Source organism: Labeo rohita, chromosome 16 (assembly GCF_022985175.1).
Source record: "Labeo rohita strain BAU-BD-2019 chromosome 16, IGBB_LRoh.1.0, whole genome shotgun sequence".
Classification (NCBI taxonomy): domain Eukaryota; kingdom Metazoa; phylum Chordata; class Actinopteri; order Cypriniformes; family Cyprinidae; genus Labeo; species Labeo rohita.
The window spans coordinates 580,802-598,620 of NC_066884.1; the positions used below are offsets into that span (position 1 = coordinate 580,802).

The window sequence follows — 17,819 nt, forward strand, 5'->3', positions numbered from 1 at the left end:
CTGTATTTTCCCTGATATTTGTGTGTTTGTTCAGACTGACCGTGTGCTGCTGATCCTGAGGACTCTGATGGAACGATCTGCTGATTCACCTCTGCTTTATCATACGTGTTATTCAGATTCCTGACGATCACATTCAACATGTTTTCAAATGTAAGTTTTATAATGTAAAAGCTGCAATACATGACTTGAAAATCTAATTCCAATAAATCTTTGAGAAAAATTGCCATTGTGATTTAAAATGCAATTTAAAAACTCCAGGTTTGCTTGTAGGGCTGTGCATTTTGGCTTAAAAAAAGATTTTTATATTGCTATGGCTATATAATAATATCAATAAGAATTTTTTTTTGTTATTATACTATTATATACTATATTATTATTACCTAATTAAAAATTATACAAAAATATATACAGTGTATTTAAAAATAATAATAATAATAATAATAATAAAATAAAATATAAACACACATAAAAAATAAAAAATATAAATTACTAATATTTATGCCTTAATTTCTTTATTTTCAAACATTAAACTATCAAACTTCTATTTAGTGAGTATAGTGAGTATAGTGAGCTTCACTATTTAGGGTAAAATCTAATAGTGTGTTTTTTTTTTCAGATAAAAATTGCAATTGTGAATTGAACTTTTGCTGTGCTTGTTTATAGGTCTTTTATTATTATTGCTGTTATTAATGAATACAAATGTATAATACTAACATTTATGCCTTAATTTTTTTAAACATGGCACATCAAACTTTTATTTTGATTGTATACCTCCAGAAACTAATGCTCTTTTGTTGTTGACAAGTAGGGGAAAATGGTTGTTGCATATTTCATTTTCAGATGATTTAAATACAATACAAATTGAAAAGGGAAAGTTTTTGTTGTTTTTGAAGGCTATTCGCTTTCATTGTTGGGCAAAGATCATTTTAAACATTATGCGTCTATGATATGTCTGTGTTTAGATAATTTATTAAAAGTGTGTTTTGACCTGTTGGCCTCTGGAAGTGTGTTGTGATGATCAGCTTGTTCTTCCTGCTGCAGGTGTGTCTCTGATGACGTGATGGTTTGGCTGTGCTGCTTCCCGTCTACTGAAGACGACAAGAGAATAGCACATGGTAAATCTGTTCTTCTGTTGACAGTGTTGTGAATGTGTGTGTTCAGTTCTTACTGTGTGCGTTCTCTCCGTTCTGCATCTCTCTCCTCCACTGCTGGATGTCAGATCTCACAGCCATCGTCCTGCACACACATGAGAGTGATATTCTCATCACTGTATCTCTAACAGCACACTATAGCTTAATTTACTCAAAAACACACTCATGCACCATCTGATAATGAGGTGAGTGTTATGTGGTGTGTGTTACCGTGGCTGTCGTCGGGTATGATGGGCGGTTCGTTGTGATGCTGCTCCTCTCTGAGAATGGAGGAGAACATCAGTGATCAGGATGTGATGAAAGTGACAGTAAAGTAAATACAGCTACACAATTTCAGGAAAATCTAATCTCAGAGCAGATGCAGATGCAGATTATTTACTGTGAACCAAGACATTTTAAATCACTGAAATCACTGGATCATGAGCTGCTCACATGGAAATGAACACAGTGCTTCACTTTGGAACACACAGCACATGTGTTGATTTAATTAAATCACAGCATTTGAGATTTAATAATTGTATAAATCCATATTCACATATTATTGATTTTATTCCAATTTATAGTGCAGCCCTAATAATGAGACACTGAGAGAATAAGTGCATGTTTGATGTTCACACAGACTGACCTGCTGCAGGAGCAGCTTCTGCTGTAACGCTTCACTCAGTTCACTGACCAGACGCTCCTGCACTGAACCAGACACGTCCTGCAGAGCAAACACACCACTCATCATTACACTCAAACACTGCATATCTCTAGCATGTGTAGTGCATTGTAAGTTGCTTTGAAATGTAGGATTCAGATAATAAAACATGACTTATATTCCAGCAAATGGTGCTGTCTCACCCGACATTTGCACAGCAGTTGAAGAGCATCTTTATAGTACATGGCGGCTTTTTCTGGGTCCCTCATCTGTAATTTGATCCCACCGAGACCCTCACAGGCCTGCCACTGACCAGTTGGGTCATCTGTGAGAAGAGAGACAGATAGACAGACAGTCATGTAACAAAGAGACAGGCAGCATATGTGTGTGTTTTCCAGCATTCCCTACCATCATAAGTAGTGTGTGGTAAGTAAGTATGGCCTAATGGTTAGAGAGTCAGACCTGTACCCCAAAAGTCACGGGTTAGAGTAAATGACCAGTGCTCTCTTCCACCTTCAGTACCACGACTGAGGTGAGACACTTGAGCAACGCACCAAACCCCCATATGCTCCTTGGGCACCACAGCAAAAATGACTGCTTACTGTGGGACACTATATGGGACACTAAACATCATTTCACAATCACCAGCTGGTATGCTCTTGATAGCCACCAGAGGGCCTGGTCCCCTCAGTCCGTTCGCCACAGGGCCCCCTCAGGACATCCCAGGTCTCATCAACCCTGTTAGCTCTCCGTATAAAAGCCTGGTTAATTCATCAATTTTTGTGTGCAAATCTGAGCCTTTGTGTTCTGTTTCTCCTGTGTCTTGTTTTTGGCTTGTCTGGAGTTGTGTTTTTGCCTGTTTCCTGGATATTATCTTTGTTTGGATCTTTTGCCTGGATTTTTAGTTTATGACTTTGGATTACCGCTCAATAATTACTGCATTTGAATCCTCAGCCTTTGAGCCTTGGAGCAGTTTATTACACCTACATTATGTATCTATGCAGTATATTACGTAATAGCAGTAAATATTGACCTTGTGAGGGCATTTTTGTCCCCATGAGGAAACAAGCTGATAAATCACACAGAATGAAGTGTTTTGAGAATCTAAAAAAAAAGGCCTGTTTTGTTTGAGGGGTAGGTTTAGGGTAAGGAGATAGAAAATACAGTTTGTACAGTAGAAAAACCATTGCGCCTTTGGTGCTTTATTCCCAAACAGGGATTAAATTTATTACAATGTGGCTTTTTATTCTTGGTGTGGTTTGCTTTCACGCAGCAAAGTTTCGAAACGGACCAAATGTGTTAATACAAGTCACGCGCAAGTAAACTGTCCTCTCACTGGTCAAAGCTCCACGGTTTATTTTCCAAATTCCGCTCAGCTGTCATCCGACAGGATGGAACAACAAGCTTTGCGGGCTTATTGTTGCTTTTTTTTTTTTTTTTTTTTTTTTTTTTTTTGGTAGCGGTCGTTGTATTAATCTAGTATTAATCTATAATTTTAAGTAGGACTCCAGGATTCGTCGGGAAAACATTTTTAAAATACACCTACTACAAAGAGAGCAATAAGACGCCATTATAAAATGAAAAGGCGCGCTTTGATTTTGAATGGTGAAGACGTGCCCACACACAGACATTCACGGGTTAATTTTAAGCAGTATTAGCAAAATGACAAAGCTACTGTTGTTCACGGAACTGTAATTACCCATTACACAATGTGAGATAGCCTGGTTCGTTGGTCCATTGGATCGGACTGCTTTCTCACTATAAACGAACTGCTCCAGAGTTTGTTTTCTATCGAGCCGAGACCACCTCGTTCAAGCGATCTCGGACTGATAGTTTTGGCGTGGATCCGAGCGCGATTGCTGTGTTCACATATGCCCAAACGAACCGAGCTAAGAGGGCAAACTTGCCAGGTGTGAAAGCATCATAATTTAATTATCATTTAGTTGATTTGAATTAAACACTCTTGAATCAATTATGAAGGTCTGTACGTTTACTTTAATAACAGTGAAGTGTGTCAATACTAAACTCACCAGCAATGAGTAACCTGCTTTACACTCTCAGACACACCTGTTTTAAACGCGTCACTCAAACACAGAACCAGGAAACAGGAATCACATGAATTCAGGGAAAGAGAAACTGAAGTGTAGTTGAGCTGTTGTGCGTTTGTGTCTCTGTATTCAAACAGTAAAATGGCAGGAGCTTTTCAGGATGAGTTCATGTGTCCAGTGTGTCTGGATCTCCTGAAGGATCCAGTGACCATCCAGTGTGGACACAGTTACTGTAAGATCTGTATTACAGCCTGCTGGGATCAGGAGGATCAGAAGAGAGTCTACAGCTGCCCTCAGTGCAGACAGACCTTCAGTCCAAGACCTGCTTTAGCTAGAAACACCTTCCTGACTGAAGTGGTGGAGCAACTGAAGAAGAGGAAACGTTCTGCTGACTGTGATGCTGGAGATGTGCAGTGTGACGTCTGTACTGGAAGAAAATACAAAGCTGTCAAGTCCTGTCTGATGTGTCTGAACTCTTACTGTCAGAATCACCTTGAGCAACATGAGAGTTTCTTTAAAGGAAAGAGACACAATTTGACTGATGCCACTGGACGACTGCAGGAGATGATCTGCCAGAAACATGAGAAGATCCTTGAGGTTTTCTGTCGCACTGACCAGAAATGTATATGTGTGTTGTGTATGGATGAACATAAAAACCACAACATCGTATCAGCTGCAGCACAGAGGACAGAGAAACAGGTATTTAAAACTAGACACTGATGAAATATTGCTGACACTCATTTCATGTGTGTTTATATCGGCATCATATTAACAGTTTACAGCATTTACACTGCACTGCCTTTATCAAGACTATCTTACAGAAAATGAGCTTTGATTAAGCAACATAAAATAATGGAGTTAACTATTCAGCTGGCCTTTGACAAAATATATACTTTCATCAGTCAAAAACAAGCTCTTGTACACAACAGAAAGCTCAGGGTGAAACCCCAGGCACAAAGCAAGTGTTTTTTTGCTAGTTTCAGCCCAACGCAGTTATCATTTTCATGTTTAGTGCCACATTGTTTAAATAGTAAATTCACTTGCACCTATCTGTTCACCCATGGGCGTGCTGGTTTGAAGGATTACAATGTAAAAGATTATTATTGTGTACACTTTAATCGCGCGCATGAGTTGATCCGTTTCCTCTCTGGAGAAGCATTTAGTCTTTGCTCTTGCAAATTCCACCATGTAAATAGCAAATCCACTATGGTGGTGTCACGGACACAAACGGGCAAGACAGGTATTTCAACAAAGGTAAGTTTATTAACACAGCAGAGCAAAACTTGAAACAGAGGAGATTCCGGCAGAGGTGAGTGGATCTGGTAAGACTTGGCTTTGACTTGAATGATGAACAAATAATGATACTTGATTCCTTGTTGCAGATTGACTGGGCTGGATCCGATGACTTCCGCACACACACACACTTCTGACTGTACTGGAGAGACCAGGACGACAGGACTAGAACACAAGAGAGAACAGGTAAGTATTCACAGGTAGGTTTAGTTTGTGACTTCTTGACGATAGGCACAATATGTCCCGCTTCGTATGAACCAGCCCGGACAGAGACTGGAGTGTGGTGTGTGCTTAAGTAGGTGAATGATGATGAGGTGCAGGTGCTTAGAATTCTGCTGATTGAGATCGCTGGATGTGAGTGGTGGAAGAGCCTGGCCAATCCGTGACATTACCCCCCTCCCCACGGCCCGCTCCTGAGGGCCGACCTCTCCGGGAAGAGCGGGGGCTGAAATCCTAAGACACATTGGAAAGGAGTAAGTCCTGTGGAAGGTTGCCGCAGTGAATTCTGGGCGTACTCAGCCCAGCCCAGAAACTGGTTCCACGAGTTCTGGTGGCCATGACAGAAAGTCCGAAGGAAGCGCCCCACCTCCTGGATTTTCCTCTCGGTCTGTCCATTGGTTTGTGGGTGGTACCCGGATGAGAGACTGACGGTCACACCTAGGAGTTTGAAGAAAGATTTCCACACTCGAGAGATGAACTGAGGACCTCTATCTGATACAATATCCTCAGGAATTCCATAATATCGGAAGACATGATTGAAGAGACTTTCAGCGGTTTCCATAGCTGTGGGCAATCCTTTCAAAGGTAACAGATGACAGAACTTGGAAAAGCGATCGACAATGACCAGGATACAGGTGTTTCCATCAGATGAGGGGAGATCTGTCATGAAGTCAACTCCTAGGTGTGACCAGGGGCGGTTCGGAATTGGCAAGGGATGGAGTTTACCTGCGGGGAGATGACGTGGACTCTTGGACATGGCGCATTCTTTACAGCCCCGCACATAACGTCTAACATCACTTGCCACCAGAAGCGTTCGGATAACAGCGAGAGAGTGCTGTTGGCCCCAGGATGACCGGTGCCCAGAGAGACGTGAGTGGAATGGATTAGATCTACCCGTTGTGTCCGAGGGATGACGTCCTGGAGGGCAGCCCGGCAGAGTCCTGGGTTCGGGAGTGGCGACGGCTGGAGGAGAGGTCCATTCGATAGGACTGACTATGAGGTGAGTAGGTATGATGTTGGACGGAGTTTCAGACATGTCTTTGGGTTCAGAGAGACGAGAAAGGGCTTCTGCACGGACATTTCTTGATCCTGGACAATATGAAATGGAGAAATTAAACCTGGTGAAGAAGAGCGCCCATCTTGCTTGGCGGGGACAGAGTCGTTTGGCATCGTGAAGGTATTGCAGATTTTTGTGATCTGTGAAAACCTGGAATGGATGAGCAGCTCCCTCCAGCCAATGTCGCCACTCCTCAGGGGCTAGCTTGATGGCCAATAATTCCCGGTTCCCGATGTCATAATTCAGTTCTGCCGGGCTGAGCTTCTGTGAGAAGTAGGCGCATGGATAAAGGCGTGCAGGGGTACCATGGTATTGGGATAGTACAGCTCCAACTCCTGTGGTCGATGCATCCACCTCCAATACGAAAGGGAGATCGGGGTCAGGATGAGTGAGTAGTGGAGCTTGTGTGAAGGCTTCTTTCAGGGTTTGGAATGCTTTTGATGCTTCAGGTGTCCAATTGAGGGCTCTTGGGTGTCCTTTGAGGAGATTAGTAATGGAACTGGTGATCTCACTGTAACCTTTGATGAATCTGCGGTAAAAGTTGGAGAAACCTAGAAATCTTTGAAGTTCCTTAATGGATTTGGGTTCTGGCCAGGAAATGACAGCTTCCACCTTCCCCTCGTCCATGCGGACCCCAAGACGGTCGATGATGTATCCAAGGAAGTGAATAGATGGTTGATGAAATGAACATTTCTCTGCCTTCAGATACAGCTGATGCTCACGTAACTTCTGCAGGACCTCCGCAACGTGGTGGCCATGTTCGGCCTCACTCCGGGAGTAGATTAATATATCATCTATATAGACTATGACGAATCGGTGCAGAAACTCCCGGAGTACTTCATGGATGAAGTTTTGGAATACGGAGGGGGCTTTTACCAATCCATAAGACATGACCTGATATTCATAATGGCCAGTAGGGGTCACGAAGGCAGTCTTCCACTCATCCCCCTCACGTATCCGGATCAGGTGCGGAGGTCCAACTTGGTGAATATCCGTGCTGTACGTAGCTGTTCCAGAGCCGCAGGGACGAGAGGAAGGGGATAACGAAACTTGACAGTGTAACGGTTGATGGCTCGGTAGTCGATGCAAGGACGCAGCCCTCCATCCTTCTTGGACACAAAGAGGAAGCTGGAAGCTGTGGGAGAAGTAGATGGCCGGATGTACCCCTGACTTAGCACCTCCTTGATGTATTCCTCCATGGCATTACTCTCAGGAAGTGACAACGGGTAAATCTTTCCTTTGGGCAATGGTGCATCTGGAACGAGGTCAATGGCACAGTCCCATGGCCGGTGAGGAGGTAGCTGGGAAGCTCTCTTGGGGCAAAACACATCACTGAAGCTGGAATAAATCGAGGGAATCTTGACTGACTGGTTAGCCACAGGACTTTCAACGGATGTCACACAGACTGGAATGGGTTTCTGAATTGGTCGAGGAAGGTCAGGGAAACAGTTTGAGAAGCATTCCTTACCCCATCTTAGTACTTCACCAGTGCCCCAAGAGAGAATGGGATCGTGCTTCACCAGCCACGGGCGCCCCAGAATGACATCAATAGTAGCGCCCTCCAGAACCAGCAGTTGAATCCTCTCCGTATGAAATAGTGTAAGTTGTAGGGTAATACCTTCACACTTGCGTTGAATTTGTATTCAGGACAGTAGTTCTCCTGTTATTGAGTGTATCTGATATTTGTTTGAAGTGGTGGTGGTACGGAGTTGAGCTGGCGGCAGAGGGCACTCGAGATGAAATTGCCAGCTGACCCGGAGTCGAGGAGAGCGGAGACTGAAACAGAATAAGTGGAAGTAATTATTTGTACATTGGTGGTTAAGGGGTGTAAATTTTCAGCTTTCGACTGGACGACACTCACCCAAGAACGAGTCGGCCGGGAGGGGCAGTTCAGCCTTAGATGACCGCTAACCCCACAGTACAAACACAGACCCCGGGTCAGCCTCCTCTGCTGCTCGGTGGAAGAATTTTCTGGAGTCGAGAATCATGGGTTCGGAGGCTGGTTCTGGAGGGGTCATTCCTTCTGGTGAACAGAGGAGTGCGGGTATTGCAGCTGTAGTTTCGGTATGGTAGAAAGACATGCGGTCAGAACATCTGATGGAATGTTGAATGAATTTTTCTAACCCTTGGTGATCGTCATGTGCAGCCAACTGTAAATGAAGTTTGGGCTCCAGGCCTAGCCGGTAAGTGGTGAGGCTGCGAGGGTCCTGAATTTCAAGGAATATTCTTGGATAGACATAGCACCTTGTTTTAAATGGTAAAGCTGTTCTCCTGCTGTGATGTCGCTGACATCCTTGAAATGAGCCGTGAATGCCCGGATGGAACGAGTCGCCGGGCCGTCCTGGAGCCATAATGTTTCTGCCCACTGCAGTGCAGAACCTGTAAGCAGTGAAATGATAAAGGCAATTTGAGATTGATCTGTCGGATATAATGCTGGTTGCATGGTAAACACCAAGAAACATTGCAGGAGAAATCCACTGCACTCCTCCACCCTGCCAGAGTAGGGCGCCGGTCGGGCCATGGGACTGGATGGAACAAGGTGAGAAGAAGTCCTCGGTACCGGTGACGGATCTGGTAAGACTTGACTTTGACTTGAATGATGAACAAATAATGATACTTGATTCCTTGTTGCAGATTGACTGGGCTGGATCTGATGACTTCCGCACACACACACACTGCTGACTGGACTGGAGAGACAAGGACGACAGGACTAGAACACAAGAGAGAACAGGTAAGTATTCACAGGTAGGTTTAGTTTGTGACTTCTTGACGATAGGCACAATATGTCCGCTTCTTATGAACGAGCCCGGACAGAGACTGGAGTGTGGTGTGTGCTTAAGTAGGTGAATGATGATTAGGTGCAGGTGCTTAGAATTCCGGTGATTGAGATCACTGGATGTGAGTGGTGGAAGAGCCTGGCCAATCCGTGACAGGTGGAAGTGCAAATGGCTTTTAAAGGGAATGGGAAATGAGACTCTGTTTGGTTTATTGCATGTTACACCCATACACACCCATGACACCCATGAATAGATACAACCCTTTCGAACCTTGCACCTGGCACACCAAACATTTTTTCCGCCATTAAACTAGCCAAAGTTGATTCAGACATGCCCTAAGTGCACCTGTGCCATGCGCTTGGATCATTAGAAAGGGCCCAATGTCTTTTATAATACTTACACTTGCAGTGTGAAACACTCCTTGTGCTTGATTGTAACCAATCACTCACTTCCGTTGTTTCTCCTTCTGCTCTGTTTTCCACAAGTTCATCAAACAACAGTGGTAAGTTGGAATCGTTCTACAATGACGGTGAGTAATAGCTTCTTCTACTGCTATTGTTATTTGCACCACTTGCCACGTGTACAGCTATCAATCTCTGTAGGCAGTGAGGGATTTACATGTGATAAATGCAGGGAAATAGTTAGACTGACAGGGGAAGATTTTAGAACTAGAGACACACATCCAAACTTTACTTGAGGATAGTAAAAATGTGAGGGCCTTAGATACGGCTTTGGATGCGACTAGCTCAGGGAGTCCTGTACGTTGTTCGGTTCGGTTATAAAGCCTGTGCAGCAGGGAGACTGGTTGACTGTGAGAAGGCATAGTTGCGGGTCAAAGCACCGCTCTTCCATTCCAATCAGAACATCCAACAGGTTCTCCCCACCCAGTGATGCACCCACTGAGAAACCTGATGAAAGTGCTCTAGTTATTGGCGATTCTATTGTACAGAACGTGAAAATGGAGACACTATTTTCATCCCTCCAGGGGTGGTGCCGCTCTTTTCTCTAGAAATATGGCAAATAGTCTTTAGAGTTCATACTTGAGTAACTGGGGCCCAACAATTTAATTGATGTTCAACAAAAAAAAAAAAAAAAATATATATATATATATATATATATATATATAATACAGAAAAACAAATGATAAAGATTGGCTTATTGAATATCAGGTCCCTTTATACGAAAGCACTTATTGTAAATGATATGATCATAGCTCACAACCTAGATGTGCTCTGTTTGACAGAAACCTGGCTAAAACCAGATGATTACATTATCTTAAATGAGTCTACCCCTAATGATTACTGTTATAAACATGAGCCACGTCTAAAACGAAAAGAGGAAGGTGTTTCTACGATTTATAGCAACATTTTTAGTATTTCTCAGAGAACAGGCTTCAAGTGTAACTCATTTCTTTATTACAAAAATAATCAATTAATTACAGACCAATCTCGAACGTCCCTTTTCTGTAAAAGATAATAGAAAAGGTTGTATCCTCAAAGTTATGTTCCTTTCTACAGAAAAAAGGTATCTGTGAGGATTTCCAGTCAGGTTTTAGACCGTACCATAGTACAGAGACTCCTCTTATTAGAGTTACAAATGATTTGCTCTTGTCATCCGATCGAGGTTGTATTTCTCTGTTAGTTCTACTGGATCTTAGCGCTGCGTTTGACACTGTTGACCACGAAATTCTTTTGAATAGACTCAAATTATGTTGGTATTAGTGGTAGAGCACTGGCATGGTTCAAATCGCACTTATCTGACCGCCATCAATTCGTGGCAGTAAATGAAGAGGTATCATATCGGTCACAAGTGCAGTATGTAGTACCGCAAGGCTCAGTACTAGGGCCATTACTTTTTATGCTTTACATGTTACCCTTGGGAGATATCATCAGGAAACATGGTGTTAGCTTTCACTGTTATGCTGATGATACTCGGCTCTATATTTCATCGTGGCCCGGTGAAACATACCAACAACACGGATTGTGTAGTTGAGATAAAAAACTGGATGACAAGTAATTTCTTACTGCTAAATTCTGAAAAAATGGAGGTGCTAATTTTTGGACCTAAAACCTCCACATGTAATAACCAAAAACACTGTCTAATACTTGATGGCTGTTCTGTCAATTCTTTGTCATCAGTTAGGAACCTAGGTGTGCTATTTAATAGCAATCTTTCCTTCGAAAGCCACATCTTTAGCATTTGCAAAACTGCATTTTTCCATCTCAAAAATACATCGAAATTAAACATTAAAATTAATTCATGCTTTTATGACCTCAAGATTAGATTATTGTAATGCTTTATTGGGTGGTTGTTCTGCTTAATAAACAAACTCCAGCTGGTCCAAAATGCAGCAGCTAGAGTTCTTACTAGAACCAAAAAGTATGATCATACACCGGTTCTGTCAACACTGCACTGGCTCCCTATTAAACATCGTATAGATTTTAAAATCTTGCTTATTACTTATAAAGCCCTGAATGGTTTAGCTCCTCAGTACCTGAGCGAGCTCCTATCACATATTAGTCCCTCACGTCCGCTGCATTCTCAAAACTCTGGCAATTTGATAATACCTCAAAATCAAAATCAACTGCGGGTGGCAGATCCTTTTCCTATTTAGCGGCCAAGCTCTGGAACAATCTACCCAACACTGTTTGGGACGCAGACACTCAGTTTAAATCTAGATCAGTCCTGGAGAGCCACAGCCCTGCAGAGTTCAGCTCCAACCCTGAATTTCAAGCGATATCATATACTATTTGAACTGAACTGAGCTGGATGATGACATCACTGAATCCAATGATGAACTGCAACTGAAAATTTAGTGTTTACTGTTGCCCTTTTGTATTATTGACACTATTTTCCTATTTAATACTGTAAAGCTGCTTTGACAATCTGTATTGTTAAAAACGCTATATGAATAAAGGTAACTTGACTTGACTTAATAAGCAACCATTAAACTGCCTCACCCTATGATTTAATGGATTCATCTGTTCACATGATGATTTAGTGTCAGTAGTTTTCTGTGTCATTCACTATCATCTGTTTGTCCTGCAGAAGCAGCTGAAGGAGACGCAGAAGACGTTCCAGCAGAGAATCCAGCAGAGAGAGAAAGATCTTCAGCAGCTGAGAGAGGCTGTGGAGTCTCATAAGGTGAGTCTGGAGAAGAAGAGAAGTTTGTCTCAGTCTCAGTTCAGACTCTCTTGTCTCTTTCAGTCCCACTGAAGCCTGAATCACTGTGTCCTAACAGCGCTCTGCACAGACAGCAGTGGACGACAGTCAGAGGATCTTTACTGAGCTCATCCTCTCTATTGCGAGAAGCCGCTCTGAGCTGATACAGATTATCAGAGATCATGAAAAGCGAGCGGTGAGTCGAGCTGAAGGACGACTGGAGCGACTGGAGCAGGAGATCAATGATCTGAGGAGGAGAGACGCTGAGCTGGAGCAGCTTTCACACACACAGGATCACATCCAGTTCCTGCAGGTAACACAGATCTAGAAGAACACCATCATAGTGCACTTGAGACACATCCTGCTGTGACAGGAGACTCACAGAGAAACATTTCATCAGTGTCTTATTATATAATCATCACTCAGACTCTCATCTGATCATCTTCTTCTGAAAGAGACACCACTTACAAATGGCTTTCAGCTCTGGAAATCTCTTAGGAATCATTTCTCTCAGCTCTTTCTTCTGGAAGATACATTTAGCTGTTAAACACCACTAGTGCCACCAACAGTTCAAAACTTAACTAACATTTCAACTTCTTAAATGTTTCCTTCTGATTTATTACACTATAGTAAAATCAGTGAACTCAACAGTACCAGTTCTAAGTAACATTCAGCAAAATTGGATCAAATTAACCTCAAACTTGATTAAATTGATTTTTATTTGCCTGTAACACATTGATAAAATTGACCATGAAGACCCCAGACACAACTGTACATTAAATTGCCCCTATTATGCTATTTCAAAGGTTCGTAATTTGGTTTTGGGAGTCCCCACCAGCAGGTTTACCTGCATGCAAAAAAAAACACTTTCATTTTATTATAATATGCATTTTATTTTTACCTTATTTCTCAAGGACTCTCAAACAATTTGTTCTAAGATGCATCTTTCCAAACCCCTCCTTGCGTATCGAAATGGTTCCATTTTAGAACCGTTCCATACGGGTATTCTATAAGCCATGTGCATTTCGGTTCACATGTTGTGTCTTTTGCACGCTGAAATGTGTTATTTCAAATGTACACGTGCTATATGCATGCTCATAATGGAAGCGTCGCGGTGCGATGCGCTATTTTTTTTTCCAGGCGCATCCGCAACGCAAGTCATGGACAAGAACCAATAGAATCAGCTTCATCCTTTCCCGTACCAACATCGAAGGGCTCTAAATTTACTGATTTTTAGTGCTGGAAGTCCATTTTTAGATCCGCGTGCATTCAGTGTTAAAGAGACAGCAGCCTAATAAATGTGCTGCTTATCATTAATGTTAATCCAAGAACAAAAATAAAATTGAAGCACAACGTCTTTTATTGGCACGCGAGGAGGGGGATCCACCAAATGAGGTGCTGGACTGGATTTTGGACTTACTGCACAAAACAAGCTCTGGATGTTCTGAAAAAAATCTACACTGTTTAGGCTACTTTTATGCAGGCTTTTGGAGGCAGGAGCAGGAAAAAACATTAATGTTGTGGGTGGGAGCAGGACAAGATAACATATTTCTGTAGGAGCAGGCGGGCGGGCAAGCACGGGACAGAATCCTGCAGGAGTGGGACTGAACAATCAATCCCGCGCAGTATGTTTCAGTTGTCTTTTGTTGGTCAATGTTCCTGCATGTGTGTTCTTGTTTCTGGTGCCCTTATGTGGATTTACTCCTTGTTTCAGGTTTGGATTATCTGTGCATGTGCTTTTGTCAATTAAACTGTGCTTGATTCTCCCTTTGTCTTGTCCTTGTTCACGTTACAGTTTTGATTTGTTTCTGTAGAGTTTCCAGTCTCTCTCAGCACCTCCTGAAACTACAGACAGAAATGACGATTTCTTTGCTTCTCTCATATCTTTTGATGGTCTGAGAGAATCTGTCCATCAGCTGAGAGACAAACTGGAGGATTTCTGCAAAGGGGAGCTCAAGAAGATCTCAGACAGAGGTAAAATCCTGGAGATTCATCTGCTCTCAGAAACGAGTCCATCATCATCTCATATCATGGAGAACATCATATTAGAAATGTGTTAGGAATGGATGCAGGATCATGAGAATCACACTGTTCATGTCTGTTGATTTCCACAGTCACATTCACTATCACTGCTCCCAGGACCAGGAACGACATCCTACAATGTAAGTCAGTAAGAAAACAAGCAGAAAAACTCACTGAGTGTGTTCATGTTCTTCCTGTAGAAGGTGAAAGAAGAGTTTTATAATTGATGATGTAAATGATGATTTGCAAAGGATATCTGCTCATCTGTACTGACACACTGATGATACACTGAACATGAAGAGTTCAGCTACATGAAAACATCAAACAGATTCATAATTCCTGATTCTGATGTGTTTTATCTCCATCAGATTCCCATCAGCTCACTCCGGATCTGAACACAGTGAATAAACACCTCCGTCTGTCTGAGAGCAACAGAGTGATTACTGGTACTGGCACAGATCAGTCGTATCCTGATCATCCAGACAGATTTGATGTGCGTCAGGTGTTGTGTAGAGAGAGTGTGTGTGGACGCTGTTACTGGGAGCTGCAGTGGAGCGGAGTTCTTGGTGTGCGAATATCAGTGTCATATAAGAGCATCAGCAGGAAGGGACGGGGTGATGAAAGTCGGTTTGGAAATAATGATCAGTCCTGGAGTTTGTTTTGCTCTTCTTACAGTTGCTCATTCATACACAATAACATAGAAACTGTTCTCCCTGTGAAGTCCATCACCCATAGAATAGGAGTGTTTGTGGATCACAGTGCAGGAACTCTGTCCTTCTACAGCGTCTCTGACACAATGAAACTCATCCACACAGTCCAGACCACATTCACTCAGCCGCTCTATCCTGGGTTTTGGGTTAATGGTGGATCATCAGTGAAACTGCTGATAGATCAGAAGATAGACTGTACAGAGATTCTACCCATAATGCTTTGGGCTGCATGATGAATCAGTAACAGTGAGATGTTATAGAGTCTCTTCTTTTCTCTTCATGACATTAATACTGCGGCTGAACTTCTGTCAGTGAAATAACATGTCAGAATAAATGTGTGTAATAAATCCTCATACAGACAGTAAGATCAGTGTATGTGTGAGTCCTGCTGAGTGAACGTGTTTGTGCGCTTTTCTCAACCTGTTTGTGTTGACTGAAATCAGTGATTTAGTTATCAATGTAGTGTCACATCAGTCATTTCCATTATTACTATCAAAATTATCTTTCAGTTCAAATGATCACACACAATCAATAAATCATTCTCATTATTCACCTTATGGAGCTCAAGGCCTTTCCAGCTTTTTGTGTTCTTTTGTCTTTCATTGATGCAAGTCACCGTTTTTGTTGTCATGCATTTATTAATTGTTAACCATGGAATTTGTATTTATTTTTAGGTAGATTTTTAAGTTTGTGACTCCCCGTAAAACTTGGAATTTTAAATATTGATTTTAGTTTAAGCTTCTGTCTCGTAATCATAATCTATCTGCACCGGTCTCTCTCACTGTTTTTGCATCCAGACTAATCAGCAAGACTAAGGTCGGACATTTAGGAATGCTATTCATTCCCAGATCCAGACTAAAGCATTGTGGTGATTGAGCTTTTGCTATTGCTGACTCAGCACTCTGGAACAACCGTCCTGTGGCCATCTGAACAGCACCTTCTCTGTCTGTTTTTAAATCTATGCTTAAATCTTATATATTTGAACAAATTATAGAGGCTTAAGAGCTATTTGTAACAGTTTTATCACATTGTTTTGTAAACGTTTACATTTTTGATTATCTGATTTATATGTCTTAACCTTTTGTACAACACTTTGGTTAACTGATGATTGTTTTAAAATGTGCTTTAAAAATAAACAAAATGAAAGAAAAATTACTACTTGTTAATAATTCATTTTATAGATCAGTGATTAAAATGTAGCAATTGTGCTATATTATATTAAGGTGTACTCACACTAGGCATGGTTGCTGTGAACCGGGCCCGAGTGCGATTGTCCCCCCTCCCCACTCCCCCTCTGGCCTGCACTCACATAGGGTTTCAGCATTCGTGCCGGCGCACGCTTGCGTCATTATGGTACGACGGTTTCAGGATAAACAGGAAGAGCGGCGCTCTCGCTGAACGCAATGGAGTCTGTCACTCTGGTTACTTTGTGGATAGTAATTTTGAGTCGTTTGATCCGTGGTTGCCAGCAGGCCAGGGACGGCTAAACGAACCACGCCAGGGCACGGTTTGGAGCACTCACACTAGTCAAACGAACCGTGCTTTGGTGGTCAAACGCACTCGGGCACGGTTCAAACTGCCTAGTGTGAGTACACCCTAAGTCTTATGATGCTGCGGTAGAATGTGCTGGAATGTGCAGATTTATTTTGTGCTGCCATCTCTGCTGGTCTCAAAACTCAGAAAGATGTGTAGACCAGCTTCATACTGTCATTTCCACTTGACTTATATTGACTTATTGTTATTAGATGCACCCATTCAATCCCATAATGCACTGCAACAACAAGTGTACATGTGATATACACTCAACAGCTAGAGAACATATGGGTGTCCTGTAGCTGTTGAGTGTACATCAGTTGTACGCTTGTTGTTGCAGTGCATTATGGGATTGAATGGGTGCACCTAAGAGAGCACTATGAGTGTTGTTGAATGATTTCCCTCATCTTGCCAGAAGATGGCATCTGCAGCTGAATCCTTCTCCTCCTCCTTCAACTGGACTATATTAGTGGACTAATGTAGGAAATAGTGATTGAGGGAATCGGGGGATTTCAGACACAGCACAGGAGAGTCACTTTCCCACAGAGTTTAGTTTTTAAATGCACGTTAATCATCTAGTCAATGTGATTGGGTTTACTTTAATAACAGTCCGGTGTGTTGAAACTAAACTCTACAGGAGCTTCACAGACTCACAGACACACCTGTTTTACACACGTCACTCAAACACAGAACCAAGAAAGTATTTAAACTCATCAGTTCAGGGAAAGAAAAACTGAAGTGTAGTTGAGCTGTTGTGTGTTTGTGTCTCTGTATTCATGCAGTAAAATGGCAGGAGCCCAGTTTTCTCAGGATGAGTTCTTGTGTGCAGTGTGTCTGGATCTCCTGAAGGATCCAGTGACCATCCAGTGTGGACACAGTTACTGTAAGAGCTGTATTACAGACTGCTGGAATAAGGAGGATCAGATGAGAGTCTACAGCTGCCCTCAGTGCAGACAGACCTTCAGTCCAAGACCTGCTTTAGCTACAAACACCATGCTGACTGAAGTGGTGGAGAAACTGAAGAAGACCAAACTTCCTGCTGACTGTTACGCTGGAGCTGGAGATGTGCAGTGTGACGTCTGTACTGGAACAAAATACAAAGCTGTCAAGTCCTGTCTGATGTGTCTGGAATCTTACTGTCAAACTCATTTTGACCGTCATGAGGAGTTTCATTCACATAAGCCACACAAAGTGACTGATGCCACTG

At 42.4% G+C, this 17,819-nt stretch overlaps 2 protein-coding genes across 4 annotated transcripts in view; one reads left to right on the plus strand and one right to left on the minus strand.

Moving 5' to 3' along the window:
• LOC127178168 (tetratricopeptide repeat protein 24) overlaps window positions 1-17,819 on the minus strand; it is a 48,540-nt gene that overhangs the window by 768 nt on the left and 29,953 nt on the right. For both annotated transcript variants that reach the window (XM_051130872.1, XM_051130873.1), the window contains exons 7-12: window positions 1,995-2,116; window positions 1,777-1,854; window positions 1,362-1,411; window positions 1,169-1,236; window positions 989-1,088; window positions 41-120 (exon numbers count right to left, since the gene is read on the minus strand). In XM_051130872.1, the coding sequence (XP_050986829.1) occupies window positions 41-120; window positions 989-1,088; window positions 1,169-1,236; window positions 1,362-1,411; window positions 1,777-1,854; window positions 1,995-2,116 (498 nt within the window). The remainder of the gene's footprint in view (window positions 1-40; window positions 121-988; window positions 1,089-1,168; window positions 1,237-1,361; window positions 1,412-1,776; window positions 1,855-1,994; window positions 2,117-17,819) is intronic.
• On the plus strand, window positions 63-16,196 carry LOC127178169 (tripartite motif-containing protein 16). 2 transcript variants are annotated; one of them, XM_051130875.1, is made up of 7 exons: window positions 63-150; window positions 1,042-1,115; window positions 12,234-12,329; window positions 12,427-12,660; window positions 14,162-14,321; window positions 14,462-14,509; window positions 14,738-16,196. In XM_051130875.1, the coding sequence occupies exons 2-7, from the start codon at window positions 1,113-1,115 to the stop codon at window positions 15,310-15,312; spliced, it is 1,116 nt and encodes a 371-aa protein (XP_050986832.1). In that variant the 5' UTR covers window positions 63-150; window positions 1,042-1,112; the 3' UTR covers window positions 15,313-16,196. The 2 variants fall into 2 exon arrangements, with proteins under 2 accessions (XP_050986832.1, XP_050986831.1); XM_051130874.1 differs by lacking the exons at window positions 63-150; window positions 1,042-1,115 and adding an exon at window positions 3,928-4,538.

Excerpts from the sequence above, each read along its gene's own strand:
- LOC127178169 (XM_051130874.1), top strand. The coding sequence starts at position 3,981 with ATGGCAGGAGCTTTTCAGGATGAGTTCATGTGTCCAGTGTGTCTGGAT. Across the intron at positions 12,661-14,161 it reads ATCACATCCAGTTCCTGCAG|AGTTTCCAGTCTCTCTCAGC; the intron begins GTAACACAGATC and ends TTGTTTCTGTAG. Across the intron at positions 14,322-14,461 it reads CAAGAAGATCTCAGACAGAG|TCACATTCACTATCACTGCT; the intron begins GTAAAATCCTGG and ends TGATTTCCACAG.